General features: G+C 47.9%; 1 protein-coding gene across 1 annotated transcript in view; it reads right to left on the reverse strand.

The window, feature by feature from the left end:
* MYH16 (myosin heavy chain 16) overlaps positions 1-23,267 on the reverse strand; it is a 52,895-nt gene extending 29,628 nt beyond the window's left edge. Inside the window, exons 1-16 of the mRNA XM_073361895.2 lie at positions 23,058-23,267; positions 21,962-22,105; positions 21,281-21,437; positions 20,786-20,813; positions 13,502-13,598; positions 13,181-13,273; positions 12,131-12,194; positions 9,564-9,662; positions 8,801-8,904; positions 7,085-7,223; positions 6,183-6,451; positions 5,471-5,641; positions 4,100-4,279; positions 2,260-2,386; positions 1,303-1,364; positions 595-682 (exon numbers count right to left, since the gene is read on the reverse strand). Of these exons, the coding sequence (XP_073217996.1) occupies positions 595-682; positions 1,303-1,364; positions 2,260-2,386; positions 4,100-4,279; positions 5,471-5,641; positions 6,183-6,451; positions 7,085-7,223; positions 8,801-8,904; positions 9,564-9,662; positions 12,131-12,194; positions 13,181-13,273; positions 13,502-13,598; positions 20,786-20,813; positions 21,281-21,437; positions 21,962-22,105; positions 23,058-23,267 (2,032 nt within the window). The remainder of the gene's footprint in view (positions 1-594; positions 683-1,302; positions 1,365-2,259; positions 2,387-4,099; positions 4,280-5,470; positions 5,642-6,182; positions 6,452-7,084; positions 7,224-8,800; positions 8,905-9,563; positions 9,663-12,130; positions 12,195-13,180; positions 13,274-13,501; positions 13,599-20,785; positions 20,814-21,280; positions 21,438-21,961; positions 22,106-23,057) is intronic.
* Positions 23,268-23,819: the final 552 nt, after the last annotated feature.

A 23,819-nucleotide genomic window follows, 5' to 3' on the forward strand; every position in this document is an offset into this window, starting at 1 on the left:
AAGGACTGTATTAAGGGCGCCCTTCACTTTGCTGTGTTGGGTACAAGAGAAGCTGAAATGTTCTACACCAGAGGGCCTGTTCGTGTATGTTTTCACTTCAGCCCTGCTCCATCAGTCTTCTTGCAATTACTGTGTGGCTGAGATTCCACTGACCCCTGGAAACCAGGAGATGAAGTATCTGGTACATTTATCAGCCCAACAGTGTATTCAGGAGTAGACAAGGAGTTAAAGGGAGATATCAGGGATAACCACCTTTAACAGAGGTCCATGTGCTACCCTGTGCTTTCTGTTACTGTCCTTGCCAGTTTACTGCATGTCAAGGCAGTTTGGTATTTCCCTGTTCATTGGACAGCCACAGAGGAATGAACTGTTCAATAGCTAACTGCTCATTAGCCATCTTGTCTTCAAACCTCTCTATTGGAGTCTTGTCCCACACTAACATTGCCTTTAAGGGACACAGAGGTGTTCTATGAAGCGATACCCCATGTTCTTCCAGGACTGGATTAAGATCTGCTGTTCAGCCAGCCAAAGCTAGGGCAGAAGGCATTGTGTTTCTTTGCCCGAGTGTGGTTCAAAGGCTCTGCAGATGCTTACCAGACTGCTTGAACTCATTTGGAATGATGCAGCGTACAAAATGGGGCGATGTGCTATGCAGAGTGGTCATCAGCTTATTCAGCTGCTCCTGAAGCCGGAGGAAGAGAAATAAAGTGAGCGAGGCAAGCAGAAGAGAGAGAACCTCATGCTCAGTAAATTAATTCACACTCCTTAGTTGTGAAGATAACACTAGGGTGCAGGTGCAGGCTGGATGCTGCACACCAGGTGAAGAGCGTTGCATGGATGAACGTTTGAGGACACCATGGGTGATCAAGAGGGTCTGAACCCTGGATTTTCAGTTCTAAAAGGCAGCTGATGTGATCTTAATGTTCTTCTTATTCCACTATTCATAAACGATCTCACGGTTTTCTTGCACTCCCAACCTCTCTTTGCCATGTCTACCTGTTGAATCTTTTCTAAAACTTAGATTCATAGATTAGACGAATGGATTCCCAGGCCAGAAGAAACTATTGTGATCAACTAGTCTGACCTCCTGTATAACACAGGCCAGAGAACTTCCCCAAAATAATTCCTAGAGCATAGCTAGAATTCCTAGATCATATCCTCGATTGTATGCTCCTTTGGGCAGGGCCGCTCTCTGTTATATGTGTGTATAGTGTCTGGCCCAATGGGGGCCTGGGTCGCTACCAAAATACAAATAATAAAGTACCCTATATTGCAATTGACAGGTGGCGAATGCCCACTTACCCTATAGAAGTTGGAGACAGTCATGAAAGAAGAGCCTCTCTTCTGCTTCTTGGCACCACCAGCTGAACAATATTAAAAGGCATAACATATAAGTGATATACTGTAGCACACAAAACACATATATCTCCTCAGGAGCCTGTAGTTCACAGTACAGTTCTCGCTGGAGAAGACACCCCTTAAATAAAAAACAAGCATCCATCAAACCTGCCCGCTATTCTGGTTTAGGGATTTTGTATTCATTTACTATTGTAAGGGAATCCTGGAATCTGAAGTGGGCTCAGTGCTTGGAAAAGAAGGGAACGAAAACCTGAGTTTACAATATTTTGTTTGAAAGTACATGTATTGGTAAATCATGGGGCCAAATTCTCCCTCGGTTACAGGGGTGCCTATGCATTGCTTTGCACTGTAACTGGATGGAGCGGGACCAGTGTAACTGAGAGGAGAATTTGACCCAATCTGTTAATAATTTGAGATCTGAAAAGCCTTTTCATAGTTCTCCCATTCATCTTTTGAACTGGGGCGCCCCAGGCCGGACTGGCAACAATCCGATGAGGCAGCAAGTTTTCTGGTTGATAGAAACCTGACAGCTGTCTGGTCAACAGAAGGCCATTTACTGCCTGGAGGGAATTCCATAGTTTGTCATTAACTCCGCACTGCATCCTCCCTTCATTCAGACACAAGTGTGTGCCCGTAGCACTGTTCTAGAGAGGCTTCATTCCAACCAGGTGAGCTATCTCGGCCAACGCTAAGGGGGCGTCGTTTTCAAGGACTGAGCTAGCCCACCTGTCAGCATGGAAGAGGTTGTATCGCAGAGGAAGTCGGTTACCTGGCTGCAGAGGGTGCTACAAGCAGTGGCCTAATCCTTGCCACAGAGAATTGCAGGGAAAACACTAAAGGGCTAGACACGGTCCCATTTGCGCCCAACCACATTGCTGTGCTGTGTGATGTTTACTGTACCTGCAGCCTCCTCCTCTTTAAAGAGATTACCCAGCAGTACCATGCTGGATTTCTGGAACAAGCCCACCACTGTTTCATTCAGGGGGTCCTTGTTTTTCTCCAGCCACCCAGTAATATTGTACGCCACCTGGAGAAGGCGGAGAAAAGTGAACACTCCAGATTCTGAAAGAGAACGTTGCTGCAACACAGTACAAATAAGAAGGTGCTTCTTCTCCATTGACCACTAGCCCTGAAGACCCCTGAAGAGGGAGGGGGAGAAATCCACTGCATGAAGCGGGAAAGTGACTGAGTTATTGCTCAAAAAGAAAAGGAGTACTTGTGGCACCTTAGAGACTAAGCCACAAGTACTCCTTTTCTTTTTGCGCATACAGACTAACACGGCTGTTACTCTGAAATGAGTTATTGCTGACTCACGATCAGCCTTAACTTACTCACTGAAGTCTTGTGGGTTTAGCAGGGATTCTTGCCATGGAAAGCAGATGTTCCCCTGATGGAGGAGCTTTGACAGGCTTTGAGGAGGGGGGCCTGTTGCAGGCAGAGGTTAGACATTTCCCTAATATACATTCACCTGGAGCCACAGACAGAGGGGACAATATGGCCCGTCCACTGGTGTCATCTGAACTTAGCGTGGCATAGTCTAACACAAATGTCAATGGCAAATGCCCATGTGTGACCCGGGAATGGCAATAGCTGCTAAATGTAAATAAGATACAGAAAGCTCTTGTGATTCATGCTGTGATCATGTTTTGTCAGAATGTCTGTGCGGTCGCGTGCATGAATAACGGGCAGAGTTTGGTTAGATGCATAAAGACTGTTCCTGCAGCTAGGCGTTGGCACAGTCTCCATGAAAGACTAGACAAGCGGCAGCGAACCTCAGGACTCCGGCTCTTCTGGCAGCATTTGAGAAACAAGCAAAAATTAATTTAACCCCTTGGCTGATTTGCGATCCTAGTAACTGTCCTGTGAGCCTTTGTGCTCCCGGAAACAAAGTCCTGGTACTGGGGGGAGGAGATGGTTTGCAGAATTTTTTTAAGGATTTAATTTTTGATCAGAGCTGAGCCTTGTGTGTTGAAGTGTCATAGAAATCATATCACCTGAGATGAAGTGGGTATTCACCCACTAAAGCTTATGCTCCAATATGTCTGTTAGTCTGTAAGGTGCCAGAGGACTCTTTGCCGCTTTTACAGATCCAGACTAACACGGCTACCCCTCTGATAATAAAAATCATAAAAATGCGGGGCTGGAAGGGATGGAGAGCTCACCTACTCAATCCCACCCACGCTGAAGTAGGACCAAGTATACATAGACCATGCCTGACAGATGCAATTGACTTGCTACTCATAATCCACTAAAGTGAGCTACTGTCGAGTCATTGATCATACATTTGCCCAGCTGAAGTTTTAGATTGTGATTTATCTCTGTTGTTGTTGTTATAAAGCATTTTGAGATGCATTTCAATGAGACACTGTAGGACTAAATTCCCTGCTGGGGTAAGTTGGTGCTACTTTATTGAAGTCAGCAGAGCTCCACCAGTTTATCCCAGCAGGGAATTTGGCCCATAAAGGCACATTGTGCTGTGATATGTCAAATGCCTTGAAAGCATGACATGATTGGTGCCTTACCCAGTGCTATGTGGATGCTGAAACATGGGCTTGGAAACACCGAGCACTCAGGCATGGGTCTAACAGGCCTGAGTTTGCAGTGCAGTCCTGGTTCCATTTCCACTGAAAGTCAGTGGGAGTTTCATCGTTAACTTCAGTGAGTGCAGGGTCAGGCCCATGCAGGTAGCCGGATCTACATGGATGATTTGCCAACAAAAATAACATTGTTCGGGACGTACCGTGCCAGCATAGTGCACAAGCTCAAAGTGGGCTTCAGGCCCTTTGCCCCTGCCTCCCTTGGGTTTCAGGAAGTTGGATGATTTGCCTAGGTGGTTGTCATAGAGGGCAGCCTTGAAAGTAGCATCCGTGGCCTTCGGGAACACACACTGCTCTTCCAGGATAGAGAAGATGCCCATGGGCTGGGGGAAGAAAGAGGATCACAAGGTAGAAGCAGATGAGAGAAGCCCATTACTGCCATCTCAGTGATGAGCAGGGGCAGCTTCACCTCTGATTTGAGTTTGCCACTTACAGCTAGATTATTATCTAGTCATGTAATTATGTGCAGCTGAGTAGACTCGTGATCATCTAGTCTGACTTCCTGCACATCGCAGGCCACAAAACCTCACCCACTCCTGAAATAGACCCCTAACCTCTGGCGGAGTTACTAAAGTCCTCAAATCATGAAGAGGTAGTCAGTAAGCAGACCGCGGCCCAAATCCAGACTGCCAGACACTTTTGAACGGACCCCAAAATCTTTTTTTTTTATGTACTTATTATTATCATGATTGTTATTTTATTTATTATTATTATTATTTTCTCCAGTGTCTGGATCTTGACTATACCTTGACCAAGAAATTTGGACCTTGACAAAAAGTAATTGACTACCCCTGATTTAAAGACTTCAAGTTACTGAGAGTCCACCATTTACTCTAGTCAAACCACCAAGAGACCCATGCCCCACGTTGCAGAGGAAGGCGAAAAAAGCCCAGAGTCTCTGCCAATCTGACCGTGGGGAAAATTCCTTCCTTACCCCAAGTATCGTGATCAGTTAGACCCTGAGCATGTTGGTGAAACCCACCAGCCAGACCCCTGGAAAGAATTCACTGTAGTAGCTCAGATCCCTCCCCATCGAGTGTCCCATCTCTGGCCATTGGCGATATTTGCTGCTAGCAGTCACTGACTGGCCACATGCCATTGTGGGCAGTCTCATCATACCGTCCCCTGCATAAACTTAGCAAGCTCAGTCGTGGAAGGCAGCTCCCCTGGGGAGGCTGTTTCAGAACTTCACTCTTCCTATGGTTAGAAACCTTTATTTAATTTCAAGCCTAAACTTGTTGATGGCCAGTTTATATCCATTTGTTCTTTTGCCAACATTGGCTCTTAACTGAAATAACTCTTCTCCCTCCCTGGTGCTTATCCCTCTGGTGTATTTATAGAGACCAGCCATAGCTCCCCTCAGCCTTTGTTTGGTTAGGCTAAACAAGCCGAGCTCTGTATGTCTCCTCTTGGAGGTAAGTTCTCCATTCCTCTAACCATCCTAGTAGCCCTTCTCTGCATCTGTTCTAGCTCATTCTCTCCACGCGCCTCTCCTTCAGGGCAGGGACAGTTACCTTTTCCAGGAGATCAATGCAAGCCTGTAGATCCATGCCAAAGTCAATGAACTCCCACACAATGCCCTCTCTCTTGTACTCCTCCTGCTCCAGCACAAACATGTGGTGGTTGAAGAACTGCTGCAGCTTCTCGTTGGTGAAGTTGATGCACAGCTGCTCAAAGCTGTTGAACTGCAGAGAGATGGGGAGAAGCAATGCATAAACTAATCAGCCTTTGAAATGTAGCCCCAGAGGCTGCAAATACAACACAGCTGCTGGGCAAGAAGCAACGTATCCACTCCCGGGGACACGTTCTGATCTCCGTTATTCCAGAGCAAGTCTAGAGCAACCCTACTGACTTCAGAGATATTTCAGATTCCCTCAGTGGTGGAAATGAGATCAGAATTCGGCCTTAGGTAACCGAAAGGGGAACAACATGCACCTTTCTTTCCCTGATGCAAAGCCGCCTGATTGCTGGGTTCCTGCAACTGAGGGATCCACTGTGGTCATTTGCTCATTTTTTAACCCCCACATGCTCTCTGATTGTTTTCTGCCAAGGTATGGACCTCGGTTTGGTGCCCTTGATTTAGTGACCCATCCCACTGGATGATGACTGACTATGCCGGCATGTGCATGGATACTGAAGTTAACATTTTGGAGGGGGGCAGGATGATAAGGGAATATTTTCACAGAGGGGTCCCACTTCAGAGAGAGGTTCTCTTGCTTTGTGTACCTCAAAGATCTCAAAGCCTGCGATGTCCAGTACCCCGATGAAGAATTGTCTCTGCATCTTGGTGTCTAAGGTCTTGTTGATTCTGACCACCATCCACTTGAACATTTTGTCATAGGTAGCCTTGCCCAGGGCGCCGACGGAGTTATAGCACTGTTCCATGTTCTGCCCCTTCTGCACAAACTCATTGCCCACTTTCACCCGGGGCCTGGTGATGCCCTTCTGGAGCTCTCCGGAGTTGAGACCCATGAGGTGGGCAACTTTGTCAGCCACTGTTGAAGGACAGGAGGAACCTAGTTAATCTTAAAGGGAGGAATAATGTTGCTTGATCTCCTGTTTGTGTCTTTTTGCATATTCCGGAAAGGGGTTATGTGTTCTGCACTCTGGGGAGACAGAGACTGCTTCACCGCTACAGCACAGCACTCCCCAAGGAGTGCGGAGGGGCCATAGTTTTGTCCCCTCACACACAGTGGCCAGCGGAGCTGGCCAGCCATATTGGAGTTGAGGGAGTAGAGCACAGTCAAGAAAGAGACGCAGCAGAGGGTGCTCTGCCTTTGTCCTCCAGGAGACATTCTGTCTGCCCACTCCCCCAGGACTCCATACTAGCTGCAATGCAGGGTGATGTCTATGAGGAACAATCAAGCCTTTTGCTGAATGCTCAATCACCTGTCTAGGCCTGACACCCCTTTGGAGTGGTGAAGGGCAGCTCCCGGTAGCACACCTGCTCCCTTTAAAGATTCAGATGCAGTTGGTTGTTTAAGGTCATTTTTATCCTTTGGAAACATGCTTGGGTTTGGGTAGCTTTTCTGGGACGTCAGTGAACTGGCAGAGTAAAACAATCCATTCTCAGGTTGGGTGTAGATTTCCTGGGCGTACTTTGACCCAATGCAGTGACCCCAGCCTACCCTCGGTGGTGTCTACGTCCGCCTGCTCCTCTCTTGCCTTCTGCCTGAACTTCATGTTGCCAAAGTGCATGATGCCTCCGGTCAGCTTGTAAATTCCAAGCTTCTCTTCTGGCAAGAAGCCTAGAACATCAAAGGCCACCTGGCCGAAGGGAAAGAGACCCACAGAAGGGAAATATAAACCTGCACCTTAAGCAGGAGGACTTCTCCTTACTATAAAAACCTAAAGCCATTTCACAGCCCATCAAGATCAGCCTAGTGAGGTCCCTTCGAACTAGCTCTAGATAACATTTCGGGGAAGTCATTTGGGACAGATCCTCAGCCAATGGACATCAGTGTAACCTGATTGTCTTTAATCCACCACTTAATGCCAGTTGAGGATCTGCCCCTTCGGCATAGTCATTTGAACAATCTCATGACATAAGGAGTTAAATCCAATGCATTTGCTGAGATTTTCAAAGCCCCCTTTTTAAAATTCAGGAGAGTAGGGCATTGCAATCCCCTCAGAGGGCTCTGAGAATCTCAGCTGTTTCATTTAAATCCATTCATTTTCAAGGAGTGAAGCCTGTAAAACACCAAGCGCCACTAAAAAAAAAAAAAGATCATTTTTCAAATTCAGACCACGATTTCATCATTCTGTACCAAATAAACAAAGGGGTGGTTGAACTTCCACACTGGGTGGACACCTGAATCTCATGCAAACAATGAGCCTGATGGAAGACAGAAGGAGCTGCTTCCATCTCTCGTGTAACTCCACTGGCTCTGGTAGAGTCACACCAAAGAGGAATGTGGCTGAGTAACACCTGACCGTTTGGAACCCTTATCAATATTTCCTGAAATCCAGGTCACCAGCCAGTCTTCCAAGGGCAGTGGTGGAATCCTATCACCCGAAACTAGCCTGGCCAAAACACTGGTGAATTAACTGTAGGAAACAGCCCTATAATAACAGCAAGGCGAGGGACTAGATGACCTAATTGGCCTTTTCCCATCTCCGTCTTGTGAGTCTATAACAGAACTGAACTTAAAACAGCCTGTACAAAGATGTGGGAAAATTCAGTGTTTCTGAGGACTATTCTACACCTAAAGCTATTGCTCTAGCTAGCAGCTCATTTACAGTGAGGGAAGCCTAGCTCGTCTAGAGGGTCGTGTGGCAATATAACAGCAGCAGCTGAAGACAGTTTGGACTCTGTGTAGCTGAAGCAATGCTTGTAATACCCCCATCAGGAGCAAGGTTCCTAATAAGCTCTTTCCAAAGCCAGATTGCCCTTTGAGAAAACTGTATGAAACCAGTCATCAAAGAAGGCTCAGAATGTGCTAGGCTTCCACATGCAAGAAGTCCAATGAAACTGTGCATGTGAGTGAGGTAAGCAGGCTTTACCCCATGATGTGCACCAAAGTTTACAGATTCATAGGTGTTATGGCTATAAAAGACCATTATAATTAATCTAGTTTTATGTCTGGACTGACACAGGTCATATAATTTCACCCAGGATCTCCTGAATCCAGCCCAGAACTTCTGGTTGAGCTAGAGGATATCCTGTAGAGAAGCCCAATCTCTGAGTGATGAGGAATCTAAAAGATCCCTAGGTAAGTTGCTGCAATAGTTAATTACTCTCACTAATAAGAAGTTGCCTCCTTATTTCTAGAGAGAACTGAGATCATGGAGGAGCAACCTGTTGAGCCAGACCTTTTTCCCCCATTTCATTTTTCCAGACTTACATCTGTGACAAGCAGCTCTTCCCCATCATCCATGTTGTCTACTGTAGTTACACCCTGACATATCCAGTGGTAATGCTTGGGATCAGGCACCAGAAGCAAAGATTCTGCAGAAGGCAAACCAAGAGGTGATTACATATTCTGATAGCAATGCAGTTACACAGCAGTACCTGCAGTGGACCTATGGGTGGAGAAGGAAAACTCTTCAGATGGGAAGGGGAATTAGGAGTTTCATTTCCCTGGGATCCACTTCTAATGGAGCACTTTGTAAGAGCCTTCCTTTAGGGCTGAGATTTTCAGACCTCCTATGGGATGTGGACACCTCATTCCCATTAAAATTAGTGAGAACTGGACACCCAAATCTCTTATGCAACATTGAAAACCTCGGCCTCAATGTGTTTCCCATGTCTAGGGAAATAAGCAATTTCCATGCTCTAGCAATCCATTGCTTCAGTTTGCACCTGATGTTCATTACCTTAGCACCAAACCTGACCAGACTGGCTGAGACCTTACGTGGCACGCCTTAGACCAGTCAGTTACAGGGGTTAAAGAAAGGGAAATACAACTTCCCCTTCACTCACTGGCCTGGTCTCCCCACAGTTCCTCCTCCTCCTTAGCTGCTTCAGTAAGAGGTCACCTTCTTGAGTCAACCTACTTTAACGACTGCTAAACAAAGCTTTGGCAAATAGATTTCTCATCCTGGAAACAGAGGACATATCAGGGAAGCCTGAGTTAAGAAGAGTGAATATACACAGAAGTGCCATACCAATCAGGTCAGGCTTCTTCTTAGAGAGGATCTGGTAGAAGATGTGATAGCTTCTCTCAGCTGCCTGCTGGGAAATGACACGAGACTTCTCTAGGAGATCTGAAATATAAAGGGGATCATTGGTAAACCCAGGCCTGTGTTAAGATTGCAGACATGGGTAAAAGGTGTAGGGTGAAATCCTGGCTCTGTTGATGTCAATGGAGCCAGAATTTCATGTACAGTAAGTATCCTTTGGAAGCAAATTTCTTCTCCATTCACTATATCCATCATTAACAATAAGTATAATACTTTGCACTCCTAAAGCATCCTTCAGCTGAGGATCTTGAAGAACTTTATGAGTTTCACAACATTCCCAGTTAGATCAGCTTTATTATAATTATTTTCCAAATGGGTGAAATGGAAGCAAGAGATGAAGTCACTTATCCAGGGTCATAAGTCAGTGGTGGGTCCAAGGAAGCCAGGATTTCTGGTTCTCAGAGCCCTGCTCTAATCTCCAGATACACAACTGCCCCAAAGCTCTTTCCATTTCAAAGGATATTATGAAAAGTCAATTTATAATTGACAATTTACAATTTGCACTATAAGGTGGGTAGAAAGCTGGCTAAATTGTCGGGCTCAACGGGTAGTGATCAATGGCTCCATGTCTAGTTGGCAGCCGGTATCACGTGGAGTGCCCCAAGGGTCGGTCCTGGGGCCGGTTTTGTTCAATATCTTCATAAATGATCTGGAGGATGGTGTGGATTGCACTCTCAGCAAATTTGCGGATGATACTAAACTGGGAGGAGTGGTAGATATGCTGGAGGGGAGGGATAGGATACAGAGGGACCTAGACAAATTGGAGGATTGGGCCAAAAGAAATCTGATGAGGTTCAATAAGGATAAGTGCAGGGTCCTGCACTTAGGATGGAAGAATCCAATGCACCGCTACAGACTAGGGACCGAATGGCTAGGCAGCAGTTCTGCGGAAAAGGACCTAGGGGTGACAGTGGACAAGAAGCTGGATATGAGTCAGCAGTGTGCCCTTGTTGCCAAGAAGGCCAATGGCATTTTGGAATGTATAAGTAGGGGCATAGCGAGCAGATCGAGGGACGTGATCGTTCCCCTCTATTCGACATTGGTGAGGCCTCATCTGGAGTACTGTGTCCAGTTTTGGGCCCCGCACTACAAGAAGGATGTGGATAAATTGGAGAGAGTCCAGCGAAGGGCAACAAAAATGATTAGGGGTCTAGAACACATGAGTTATGAGGAGAGGCTGAGGGAGCTGGGATTGTTTAGCCTGCAGAAGAGAAGAATGAGGGGGGATTTGATAGCTGCTTTCAACTACCTGAAAGGGGGTTCCAAAGAGGATGGCTCTAGACTGTTCTCAATGGTAGCAGATGACAGAACAAGGAGTAATGGTCTCAAGTTGCAGTGGGGGAGGTTTAGATTGGATATTAGGAAAAACTTTTTCACTAAGAGGGTGGTGAAACACTGGAATGCGTTACCTAGGGAGGTGGTAGAATCTCCTTCCTTAGAGGTTTTTAAGGTCAGGCTTGACAAAGCCCTGGCTGGGATGATTTAACTGGGAATTGGTCCTGCTTCGAGCAGGGGGTTGGACTAGATGACCTTCAGGGGTCCCTTCCAACCCTGATATTCTATGATTCTATGATTCTATTGCATATATGATTAAACGACTAATCATCTCTGAGATGCTCTTCCTCTCTAAAAAGGGCCATAGAAAAGACTCCCTGTGCCCTGTAGTCATGTTCTGTGCCCATGTGCATTGGCCCAATGGTGCTGTTTCTCATTGACATGAAGGAGACTTACGTTTGATTCCTGGTCTCTTACTCTCTTGGTCACACCAGCTGAGGCTGCAACATGCAAATGATGCCGAAGCAGGAAATTCAGCCATTTGCAAAGAAGAAGTTGGGGAAAGAAGCCCCTTCCATTGCTCAACAGCCAGTTAGGCTGCAGTTCTGATTGACTGGGAGGAAATCTACACCTCCTTGTTAAAAAAAAAAAAAAGAGGTGAATGCAACCTATGACCTCCAGAGAGAACTGCAAGGCAGGGACCAGTTGAAAGTAGCAGATATAGAGAATCCCCCAGGGAAAAAAAACCTAACCGTCCATATGTTTCCTCTCTCTCTTTCTTCTGCCCTCTCCAAGTCCCTAGCCAGGAAACACACCAGGGTCTTTATGCATTAAGAGCTGGGATATGTGGGTCTAAGTTTGGTTTTAAATGCATGTGTGCAAACAAAGAACAATGCACATTCCTAGACAGCTATTTTTAGAATCCTAAGTATACCACAGTCATGCCATTGTCCTGATGATGATGAATACAAGTAACCGTAGCAGTTACTGGTACAGGTCTTTTCACCAGAGACCAGATTCTGGTTTCATTTACACCAGAGCGAATCAATCAAGTTAATAGAATTAACTCCAGCTTTGCCCTGGTGCAGAAAACGGCCATACAATATAGACCCTGACCCATAGACCACTGATGTCAATGCGAGTTTTGCCATTCATTCCCATGGCCTTTGGATGAGACCCAGGTGGAAGTAAATGACAAAATTAATGTGGCTACTTACAGCTCTCAATGTCAGCCCCAGCCAGTTTGCCCGTGGTACCGAAGTGAATTCGGATAAATTTGCCCTGGATAAGAAAATGAAAGAGGAGGCCGTTTATTGCGATATCTGTCTAACAACAGGGAGTAGCTGAGAGATTCTGAGGGATCATAGGGGCCGTGCAGCAGGAGCAAATCTGCAAGTCAGCGAGAAGCAATTAGTCTTTTCACAGATCAAATCTATAAAAATGCCTTTGTTCCTGGATATTTCAATATAGCTTAAAGAAACTTTTCTATTACAGCATGAGGCAATGCTGTATAGTGCACACAACAGACGAATGGGAGCCAGGAACACTCTCACGCACCTGCTATGAGACTTTGACAAAGCTCTTTGGCCCTGATTCAGGAAAGTATTTTAGCATATACCCAATTGACTTCCAGGGGGACGTAAGCACGTGCTTCAGAGATTTCCTGAATTAAAAAAATCTCCATGCCTCGATTTCCCAGTCAGAAGGAATTAATGATGCTCACCTATTTCACAGGAATGTTCTGTGGGTTCATTTGCTAACATTTGCAAAGCATTTTGAATTGGATCTATAAGCACTAAGGGTCACTAATACAGTGGATCATTAATATGAATGTGTATTTCTTACTGTACATAAGAACATAAGAAGGGCCATACTGGGTCAATCGAAAGGTCCATCTAGCCCAGCATCCTGTCTTCTGACAGTGGCCAATGCCAGTTGCCCCAGAGGGAATGAACAGAGCAGGTAATCATCAAGTGATCCATCCCCTGTCGCCCATTCCCAGCTTCTGGCAATGTTTGATTTTCTATTTTTGTGCCTGTTTTAGTGAACCTGGATGCAATGAAGCTTGATTTGGAATGTTAGCAAATGCAGGGTAATTAATGCGTGCGTGGTCATTTGGAAATGCAAAGTACTAAATACATCCTTCTTATTTTTATCGTCATTACTCCTAGAGAGGCTTCTTCCTCTGTGAACACTTTTGGGTTGCATCATTGCAGTATCTCCCCTCCCCCAAAGAAACTGGAGTCAGGAGAGAGGCTGGTACTTACAAAACGCGAGGAATTGTTGTTCCTGGTAGTTTTGGCATTTCCAAATGCCTCCAGAACAGGATTAGCCTGGATGATTTGATCTTCCAGGGATCCCTGCACAAGGAAAAGCAGATTATTTTGGGGAAATTCTGTGACCTGTGTTGTACAGGAGATCACACTAGATGGTCACAGTCGTCCCTTCTGGCCTCGGAATCTAAACACAAAAGACTTTGGGGTTTGGTTGCAAACATTTCCTGCAGCTCTTTAAAGAACAGTTTCAGGGAACTCCCAAGGGTAGCTGAATGACTGTTGTGACAGTACGCCCACGTTCCTGCGTCTTACCTTCCCGTCAAGAGCCTGCTTGCCCGTGCTGCCGATGTTGGCAAAGTACTGAATGACCTTTTTCGTGTTCTCAGTCTTGCCAGCACCGGATTCTCCGCTAAATAAAACAAACAGGAGAAACAAGGTGTTGGTAAAAAGAAACAAGTGACAGGTAAGAAATGATCTCTCTGTGTTAGGAGAGAAATAACAACCCATTGTTTCATGTTCTCTGTGTATATAAATCTCCCCACTGTATTTTCCACTGAATGCATCCGATGAAGTGAGCTGTAGCTCACGAAAGCTTATGCTCAAATAAATTGGTTAGTCTCTAAGGTGCCACAAGTCATAGAATCATAGAACCATAGAATATCAGGGTTGGAAGGGACCTCAGGAGGTCATCTATTCCAACCCCCTGCTCAAAGCAGGACCAGTCCCCAGCTAAATCATCCCAGCCAGGGCTTTGTCAAGCCTGACCTTAAAAACTTCTAAGGAAGGAGATTCTACCACCTCCCTCGGTAATGCATTCCAGTGTTTCACCACCCTCCTAGTGAAGAAGTTTTTCCTAATATCCAACCTAAACTTCCCCCACTGCAACTTGAGACCATTACTCCTTGTCCTGTCCTCTTCTACCACTGAGAATAGTCTAGAACCATCCTCTCTGGAACCACCTCTCATGTAGTTGAAAGCAGCTATCAAATCCCCTCTCATTCTTCTCTTCTGCAGACTAAACAATCCCAGTTCCCTCAGCCTCTCCTCATAAGTCATGTATTCCAGACCCCTAATCATTTTTGTTGCCCTTCGCTGGACTCTTTCCAATTTATCCACATCCTTCTTGTAGTGCGGGGCCCAAAACTGGACACAGTACTCCAGATGAGGCCTCACCAATGTCGAATAGAGGGGAACGATCACGTCCCTCGATCTGCTCGCTATGCCCCTACTTATACATCCCAAAATGCCATTGGCCTTCTTGGCAACAAGGGCACACTGCTGACTCATATCCAGCTTCTCGTCCACTGTCACCCCTAGGTCCTTTTCTGCAGAACTGCTGCCTAGCCATTCGGTCCCTAGTCTGTAGCTGTGCATTGGATTCTTCCGTCCTAAGCGCAGGACCCTGCACTTATCCTTATTGAACCTCATCAGATTTCTTTTGGCCCAATCCTCCAATTTGTCTAGGTCCCTCTGTATCCTATCCCTGCCCTCCAGCATATCAACCACTCCTCCCAGTTTAGTATCATCCGCAAATTTGCTGAGAGTGCAATCCACACCATCCTCCAGATCATTTATGAAGATATTGAACAAAACTGGCCCCAGGACCGACCCCTGGGGCACTCCACTTGACACCGGCTGCCAACTAGACATGGAGCCATTGATCACTACCCATTGAGCCCGACAATCTAGCCAACTTTCTCCCCACCTTATAGTGCATTCATCCAGCCTGTACTTCTTTAACTTGCTGACAAGAATACTGTGGGAGACCGTGTCAAAAGCTTTGCTAAAGTCAAGAAACAATACATCCACTGCTTTCTCTTCATCCACAGAACCAGTAATCTCATCATAGAAGGCGATTAGATTAGTCAGGCATGACCTTCCCTTGGTGAATCCATGCTGACTGTTCCTGATCACTTTCCTCTCATGTAAGTGCTTCAGGATTGATTCCTTGAGGACCTGCTCCATGATTTTTCCGGGCACTGAGGTAAGGCTGACTGGCCTGTAGTTCCCAGGATCCTCTTTCTTCCCTTTTTTAAAGATTGGCACTACATTAGCCTTTTTCCAGTCATCTGGGACTTCCCCCATTCGCCACGAGTTTTCAAAGATAATGGCCAATGGCTCTGCAATCACAGCCACCAATTCCTTTAGCACTCTCAGATGCAACTCGTCCGGCCCCATGGATTTGTGCACGTCCAGCTTTTCTAAATAGTCCCTAACCACCTCTTTCTCCACAGAGGGCTGACCATCTACTCCCCATGTTGTGATGCCCAGCGCAGCAGTCTGGGAGCTGACCTTGTTCGTGAAGACAGAGGCAAAAAAAGCATTGAGCACATTAGCTTTTTCCACATCCTCTGTCACTAGGTTGCCTCCCTCATTCAGTAAGGGGCCCACACTTTCCTTGGCTTTCTTCTTGTTGCCAACATACCTGAAGAAACCCTTCTTGTTACTCTTGACATCTCTCACTAGCTGCAGCTCCAGGTGCGATTTGGCCCTCCTGATTTCATTCCTACATGCCCGAGCAATATTTTTATACTCTTCCCTGGTCATATGTCCAACCTTCCACTTCTTGTGAGCTTCTTTTTTATGTTTAAGATCCTCTAGGATTTCACCGTTAAGCCAAGCTGGTCGCCTGCCATATTTACTATTCTTTCGACTCATCGGGGTGGTTTGTCCCTGTAACCTCAACAGGGATTCCTTGAAATACAGCCAGCTCTCCTGGACTCCTTTCCCCTTCAAGTTAGTCCCCCAGGGGATCCTGGCCATCCGTTCCCTGAGGGAGTCAAAGTCTGCTTTCCTGAAGTCCAGGGTCCGTATCCTGCTGCTTACCTTTCTTCCCTGTGTCAGGATCCTGAACTCAACCAACTCATGGTCACTGCCTCCCAGATTCCCGTCCACTTTTGCTTCCCCCACTAATTCTTCCCTGTTTGTAAGCAGCAGGTCAAGAAAAGCTCCCCCCCTAGTTGGCTCCTCTAGCACTTGCACCAGGAAATTTTCCCCTACGCTTTCCAAAAACTTCCTGGATTGTCTATGCACCGCTGTACTGCTCTCCCAGCAGATATCAGGAAAATTAAAGTCACCCATGAGAACCAGGGCATGCGATCTAGTAGCTTCTGCGAGCTGCCGGAAGAAAGCCTCATCCACCTCATCCCCTGGTCCGGTGGTCTATAGTAGACTCCCACCACTACATCACTCTTGTTGCTCACACTTCTAAGCTCCCTTACATACAGTGCTACTCCCCCACCTTTTCTGCCTTGCCTGTCCTTCCTGAACAGTTTATAACCATCCATGACAGTACTCCAGTCATGTGAGTTATCCCACCAAGTCTCTGTCCTTTTTGGTGGGATAACTCACATGTCCTCCTTTTCTTTTTGTGGATACAGACTAACACAGCTGCTACTTTGAAACCTGTCATTGCTTCTATTGCGTGTGTTTGCAGGCATGAGCCCGTTCTTGGAGGGACTGACCCTCCCAAGAATGAGCCGGGAAAGATTGAAGGCAGTTGCCCTGGGGAAAGACATCTGTGACATGAATGGTCACTTAGAAAGCTCACCGGGGCTGATTCTGCTTTCCCTTGCACCAGGGCAAAATCGGAGTAACTTAATTAAAGTCAAGAACAGGGGAGGGGTGTAAGGCCAATGTAAGCGAGAGGAGAATCAGGCCTACAGTTGATACTTCCTGAAGAGTCATTAGAAGGAGTTTTACATTTTTGCAAAATCTGCATCATTGCCCTAGTTTTACAACACATGGCCCATACTGTGTGCTGGTGGCACCTGGGTCTCTAATAGGTTTCCAGCCTTTACAGCCCAGGGAAGTAGCTTGAGGAGGCAGAGGAAAGATATAGGGCCATCCAAGACCACTGTTCCTTTAAGGGTCTGAGACCTGGAGCCTGGTAGAGTGGGGGGGAAGGGAGCAAAGCTCCCCTCTCTCGCAGACAGCGGCTTGGGGTTATTAGACCCACCTGGGAAGGATCAAGAGACTGATTATTTGACTGGGTGGGTGCTCAAAAGAAGGCTGAAAGCTCAGTCAAGGAGGAGCTGCTGAGCCTGAAAGGACGAACTCAGAAGCATAGATCCCCAAGAAGGAGGGCTGTGAAACCCTGAATCTAAAGGGGGAGCTGGTTAATCTGATAAATTAGCCCAAGGTTGTGTGTGTGTGTGTGTGTGTGTTGTAAGTAATATTGTTCTTGAAGATTCTGGGTAGAAGTGTATTATTCTCAGAACTCAGAGGGAAACTGAGGCAGGGTGTCTGCAGGGCCATTCCAGGCCATGAGGGGGCAATCTGGGGTATTACATATCTACAGTGTCCATGCTGGGATGGCGGGGATCATCTCAGTTTGCTGAATTATATCCTGGACACTGCAGAGAGACTCTGAGCTCACCGATCTGTGCATGGCAAGGGGGCAGACTGTGGCGGAGCTGGGGATTGTGCATCTTGCCTCTACTAAACCTGCAGAGAATCAGCAGAAAAATTAAGAGCCCCCAGGGATGCATCGAGGGAACATTCCCGCCCCCACACACACCCCTTCCAATCCCAGGGATGGCATTTGCAGCTGGTCCTTGCGCAGGGCACACAAGTGTGGGGAAAGGCTCCTGTCCCCCTTGCTACCCACACTCCCAAGGACAATCGGGACCTTAGTCCATGACCGTCAAGAACAGAACCGGGGTATCCTGACTGCCAGCCCTTGCTCTAACCACCGGACAACTTTCCCTCCCAGACTTAATACAACCTCCTCTCCCTGAGCCCTGTTCCCCTCTCGCTCAGTGGAGATGACCAGCTGAATCATAGAATAGAATCATAGAATCATAGAATATCAGGGTTGGAAGGGACCCCAGAAGGTCATCTAGTCCAACCCCCTGCTCAAAGCAGGACCAATTCCCAGTTAAATCATCCCAGCCAGGGCTTTGTCAAGCCTGACCTTAAAAACCTCTAAGGAAGGAGATTCTACCACCTCCCTAGGTAACGCATTCCAGTGTTTCACCACCCTCTTAGTGAAAAAGTTTTTCCTAATATCCAATCTAAACCTCCCCCACTGCAACTTGAGACCATTACTCCTCGTTCTGTCATCTGCTACCATTGAGAACAGTCTAGAGCCATCCTCTTTGGAACCCCCTTTCAGGTAGTTGAAAGCAGCTATCAAATCCCCCCTCATTCTTCTCTTCTGCAGGCTAAACAATCCCAGCTCCCTCAGCCTCTCCTCATAACTCATGTGTTCCAGTCCCCTAATCATTTTTGTTGCCCTTCGCTGGACTCTCTCCAATTTATCCACATCCTTCTTGAAGTGTGGGGCCCAAAACTGGACACAGTACTCCAGATGAGGCCTCACCAATGTCGAATAGAGGGGAACGATCACGTCCCTCGATCTGCTCGCTATGCCCCTACTTATACATCCCAAAATGCCATTGGCCTTCTTGGCAACAAGGGCACACTGCTGACTCATATCCAGCTTCTCGTCCACTGTCACCCCTAGGTCCTTTTCTGCAGAACTGCTGCCTAGCCATTCGGTCCCTAGTCTGTAGCTGTGCATTGGGTTCTTCCGTCCTAAGTGCAGGACCCTGCACTTATCCTTATTGAACCTCATCAGATTCCTTTTGGCCCAATCTTCCAATTGGTCTAGGTCCTTCTGTATCCTATCCCTCCCCTCCAGCGTATCTACCACTCCTCCCAGTTTAGTATCATCTGCAAATTTGCTGAGAGTGCAATCCACACCATCCTCCAGATCATTTATGAAGATATTGAATAAAACCGGCCCCAGGACCGACCCCTGGGGCACTCCACTTGATACCGGCTGCCAACTAGACATGGAGCCATTGATCACTACCCGTTGAGCCCGACAATTTAGCCAGCTTTCTACCCACCTTATGGTGCATTCATCCAGCCCATACTTCCTTAACTTGCTGACAAGAATACTATGGGAGACCGTGTCAAAAGCTTTGCTAAAGTCAAGAAACAATACATCCACTGCTTTCCCTTCATCCACAGAACCAGTAATCTCATCATAAAAGGCGATTAGATTAGTCAGGCATGACCTTCCCTTGGTGAATCCATGCTGGCTGTTCCTGATCACTTTCCTCTCATGCAAGTGCTTCAGGATTGATTCTTTGAGGACCTGCTCCATGATTTTTCCAGGGACTGAGGTGAGGCTGACTGGCCTGTAGTTCCCAGGATCTTCCTTCTTCCCTTTTTTAAAGATTGGCACTACATTAGCCTTTTTCCAGTCATCCGGGACTTCCCCGGTTCGCCACGAGTTTTCAAAGATAATGGCCAGTGGCTCTGCAATCACAGCCGCCAATTCCTTCAGCACTCTCGGATGCAACTCGTCCGGCCCCATGGACTTGTGCACGTCCAGCTTTTCTAAATAGTCCCTAACCGCCTCTATCTCCACAGAGGGCTGGCCATCTCTTCCGCATTTTGTGATGCCCAGCGCAGCAGTCTGGGAGCTGACCTTGTTAATGAAAACAGAGGCAAAAAAAGCATTGAGTACATTAGCTTTTTCCACATCCTCTGTCACTAGGTTGCCTCCCTCATTCAGTAAGGGGCCCACACATTCCTTGGCTTTCTTCTTGTTGCCAACATACCTGAAGAAACCCTTCTTGTTACTCTTGACATCTCTGGCTAGCTGCAGCTCCAGGTGCGATTTGGCCCTCCTGATAACATTCCTACATGCCCGAGCAATATTTTTATACTCTTCCCTGGTCATATGTCCAACCTTCCACTTCTTGTAAGCTTCTTTTTTATGTTTAAGATCCGCTAGGATTTCACCATTAAGCCAAGTTGGTCGCCTGCCATATTTACTATTCTTTCGACTCATCGGGATGGTTTGTCCCTGTAACCTCAACAGGGATTCCTTGAAATACAGCCAGCTCTCCTGGACTCCTTTCCCCTTCAAGTTAGTCCCCCAGGGGATCCTGGCCATCCGTTCCCTGAGGGAGTCGAAGTCTGCTTTCCTGAAGTCCAGGGTCCGTATCCTGCTGCTTACCTTTGTTCCCTGCGTCAGGATCCTGAACTCAACCAACTCATGGTCACTGCCTCCCAGATTCCCATCCACTTTTGCTTCCCCCACTAATTCTACCCGGTTTGTGAGCAGCAGGTCAAGAAAAGCACCCCCCCTAGTTGGCTCCTCTAGCACTTGCGCCAGGAAATTGTCCCCTACGCTTTCCAAAAACTTCCTGGATTGTCTATGCACCGCTGTATTGCTCTCCCAGCAGATATCAGGAAAATTAAAGTCACCCATGAGAATCAGGGCATGCGATCTAGTAGCTTCCATGAGCTGCCGGAAGAAAGCCTCATCCACCTCATCCCCCTGGTCCGGTGGTCTATAGCAGACTCCCACCACTACATCACTCTTGTTGCACACACTTCTAAACTTAATCCAGAGACACTCAGGTTTTTCTGCAGTTTCGTACCGGAGCTCTGAGCAGTCATACTGCTCCCTTACATACAGTGCTACTCCCCCACCTTTTCTGCCCTGCCTGTCCTTCCTGAACAGTTTATAACCATCCATGACAGTACTCCAGTCATATGAGTTATCCCACCAAGTCTCTGTTATTCCGATCACGTCATAGTGATCGGCAGTGAAGACTGCCAAGGAATACTTACGTAATCAGCATAGACTGGTTTTCACGGTCTGTGGGGGAACAACAAACAGGACAAGGCCAGGGTTAATGAGGCTCTCCAGAAACCCCTAGGAACAAAGCACCAGTCCTGCAGGGTGTGCATAGTCTGGGCTTGGGGATAACACCCTTGGTCCCTGCCCCTCTGCTCCCAGATGTGCCCTTCCTCTTCCATCCACACAGGGAAGCCTAACCCATGGGTGTTGGCAAGGAAGGGGCAAGTGCCATCTTCAGAACATGCTCTGCAGGAGCCCTTCCATGGGGGGGGGCTCTGTGGCATCAGAGCCCTGGATTCAGCAGGGGGGACCTGGCTTGTCTCTCCCTCCCCAAAAGCTCAGGTGATGCCCAACTTTGCAGCAACTTTCACTGCTGGGGGAAACTCACCCCGCCCCAGAGGGATCTCCAGGGGCAGCCGTGGTTGGGATGAACAAGGATGGAGGCTCCGGGGGAGTAGGGAAGCCGGTTTGCCCTTCGCACTCACCTTGGAGCATGTCATGATAGGCATTGTCAGAGATGGAGAAGAGGTGAGGGGGCATCTCAGTACGCTTCTTGCCCTTGTACATCTGGACCACCCGGGCTCCGTAGATTGGCAGCCACTTGTAGGGGTTGATGGTCACGCAGAACAAACCAGAGTACGTCTGGAGGGTGAGAAGGAGAAGACAAACCAGCCAGCATGAGGAAAACCAGTTTGCAATGGGAAGCACGGAGCTGGTTTATTGTGCCACCTCAGGTGATACTTCAGGTCTCTCTAATGCCTGACACTCATCTAGCACCTTGCACTCAGGGATCCTAAAGGGCTTTACAAGCACGAACGAGTGCTTCCAACACCTGTCATTCATTGTCCCGGTTTTACAGATGGGGAAACTGAGGCACAGAGCGGTGACTTGACTTGGCTGATTGCGTACAGAGGCAGAGCGAGCGTGAGAATCCAGGCTGCCTGACATGCATCTGCTTTAACCAGGTGAGAGCCAAGCAGGCCTGGAGGAGGGTTTGAATGGAGTGGAACTCAGAAAGAAGAAAGTTCCTCCAGATTTACACTGAAGTAACTCAGGTCTGGATCTGGGCCTCTGAATTGGCGTCAGCGACTATTTCTGACCCACTAATGCCTGGCATGTTCATTGCCACACGCTACTCGGCTGTCCCCTGCGAGCCTTCCACTCACATAGATCCTCATGTGGCTGTAACGCTGCCGTAGGTTGTCCAAGACGCTGGCCTCGTTCAGGAAGGTCATGTTGGCCATGTCGCTGACCTGGTAGAACTTCGGTGGGTTCATCTGCTGGATATCATCCTTCTTCATGGTGAGGGTCTGGGGAGATAGGGAAGCACTATGTAAGTGGGGTCGGTCTGCATTCTGTCTCCATCAGAATATTTGACCCAGAGTTAGAGGTAACTGGCAGATGGGATGTAGAGCCTTATGCCCTATGGTCCCTGGGTTCAATCCAGCCTCTTTCAATAGTCACTGAAAGGTGTTAGGCCAGTGAGCACCCATCAGATGCTATGTGAGATGGGTCTGATGGTCTCCATGGACACCCAGCCATATCTCAACCCCTCCTGCACTCATTGTCAACGACACCTTTTTGACTGGCTCTGCAGAGAGGGCCAAGGCCTACATGGCCCATGGACACTGAACTTCCAGCCCTAGCACGGTTCAGGCCAGGTCATGGCCGAAGGCACGTCAGCAGGGCAGGGCGGGGGGCACGTGGATTGGTGCTCGCCATGCCGGGCCCGCCCTGGAGAGAGCAGGCTTCACTCGCCCGGGCTGCCAATCCAGCACAGGGACATTCTAATCAGACCAAACCTCAGAGGCTTTGTGTGAAAGATGCTCAGACTGTTAACGAGCATCCTTCCCACAAAACTATGGGCAGAAAGAGAGAGCTGCAAAGCAAACGGCAAAGCTCTCCTTCAAGCCCTGCCAGGCAGCCACTGCCACTTTCAGCCTGCCGGAGGCTACAGGCTTCAGACTAACAATGTATTGATCCAGCAAAGCTTTACTCACAGGAGTAATCCTTACTCGCACCACTTGGCTTCAGGGCTAATCTTATTTGGTCAGTTAACTCCTGGGCCTGGTTCCTTCCCCCTCTCACCAGATAATACCCTGGATTTCCATTGATTTTAAGCCTCTGCTCCATAGAAGGAGGAGGGAGAAACCAGGCCCTGAAATCTAGAGGCTTACACTGGTGATGCAGCTGCAGTGTTAGGACAGTGACCCCATGGGAGCTGCTGTCATTCTCACATCCAACTCACAGAGCCGACTGTACCTGGTTGGTCACAGTCTTCACAACGACTTGGTCACCCTTGTCAGACTGGATCTCCCCGGCAACGAAACCCTCCTTGTCATCCTTGACCCAGCACGACTTCTTGATGTCATAGGGCTTGTTCATGGCCTCCAGCTTCTCTTTCTCGGGGGGATTCAGGAACGGCATGGGGTCAACATCGTCCCCGCACTCGCCTTTGTACCCACCAGGCATCTTGGCTTCGGGTCAGGCAGAGGGTGAAACCGGAAGGAAAAGAGATGGGGAGCAGTGCTTCCTGCAAGGCTGTGAAAAGGAGGAGAGCAGAGAATCTGGCAAGGAGCACAGTGGGGAATCCTGGGGCCCTATTCTGTCCCCTGCAGGCTACAGTTACCCCCTGTGAATTCAATAGGGCCCCATCACAGCACATAGTGAGAGACTGGGTTGCCCCCAAACTGGAGGATTGTTACCAAGAGGGAGGCTAGAAAGGGAGAGATTAATTCTCCCATCTACCCTGAACCCTGTAAGCCCCAACGGTGTGTCTACCCTGCAATTAAAAATCTGCAGCTAGCCTGTTCCAGCTGACTCAGGCTTGCGGGGCTCAGGGGCTAAGGAAGGGGTTGTTTAATTGTGGTGTAGACATTCCAGCTCGGCCTGGAGCCCAGGCTCTAGGACCCTGTGAGGTGGGAGGGTCCCAGAGCTCGAGTTGTAGCCCGAGCCCAAACGTCTGCACTGCAATTAAACAGCCTCTTTGCCCGAGCTACGTGAGTAGAGTCAACTGGCATGGGC

The sequence above is a fragment of the Lepidochelys kempii genome, chromosome 10 (assembly GCF_965140285.1).
Source record: "Lepidochelys kempii isolate rLepKem1 chromosome 10, rLepKem1.hap1, whole genome shotgun sequence".
In the NCBI taxonomy this organism is placed as follows: domain Eukaryota; kingdom Metazoa; phylum Chordata; order Testudines; family Cheloniidae; genus Lepidochelys; species Lepidochelys kempii.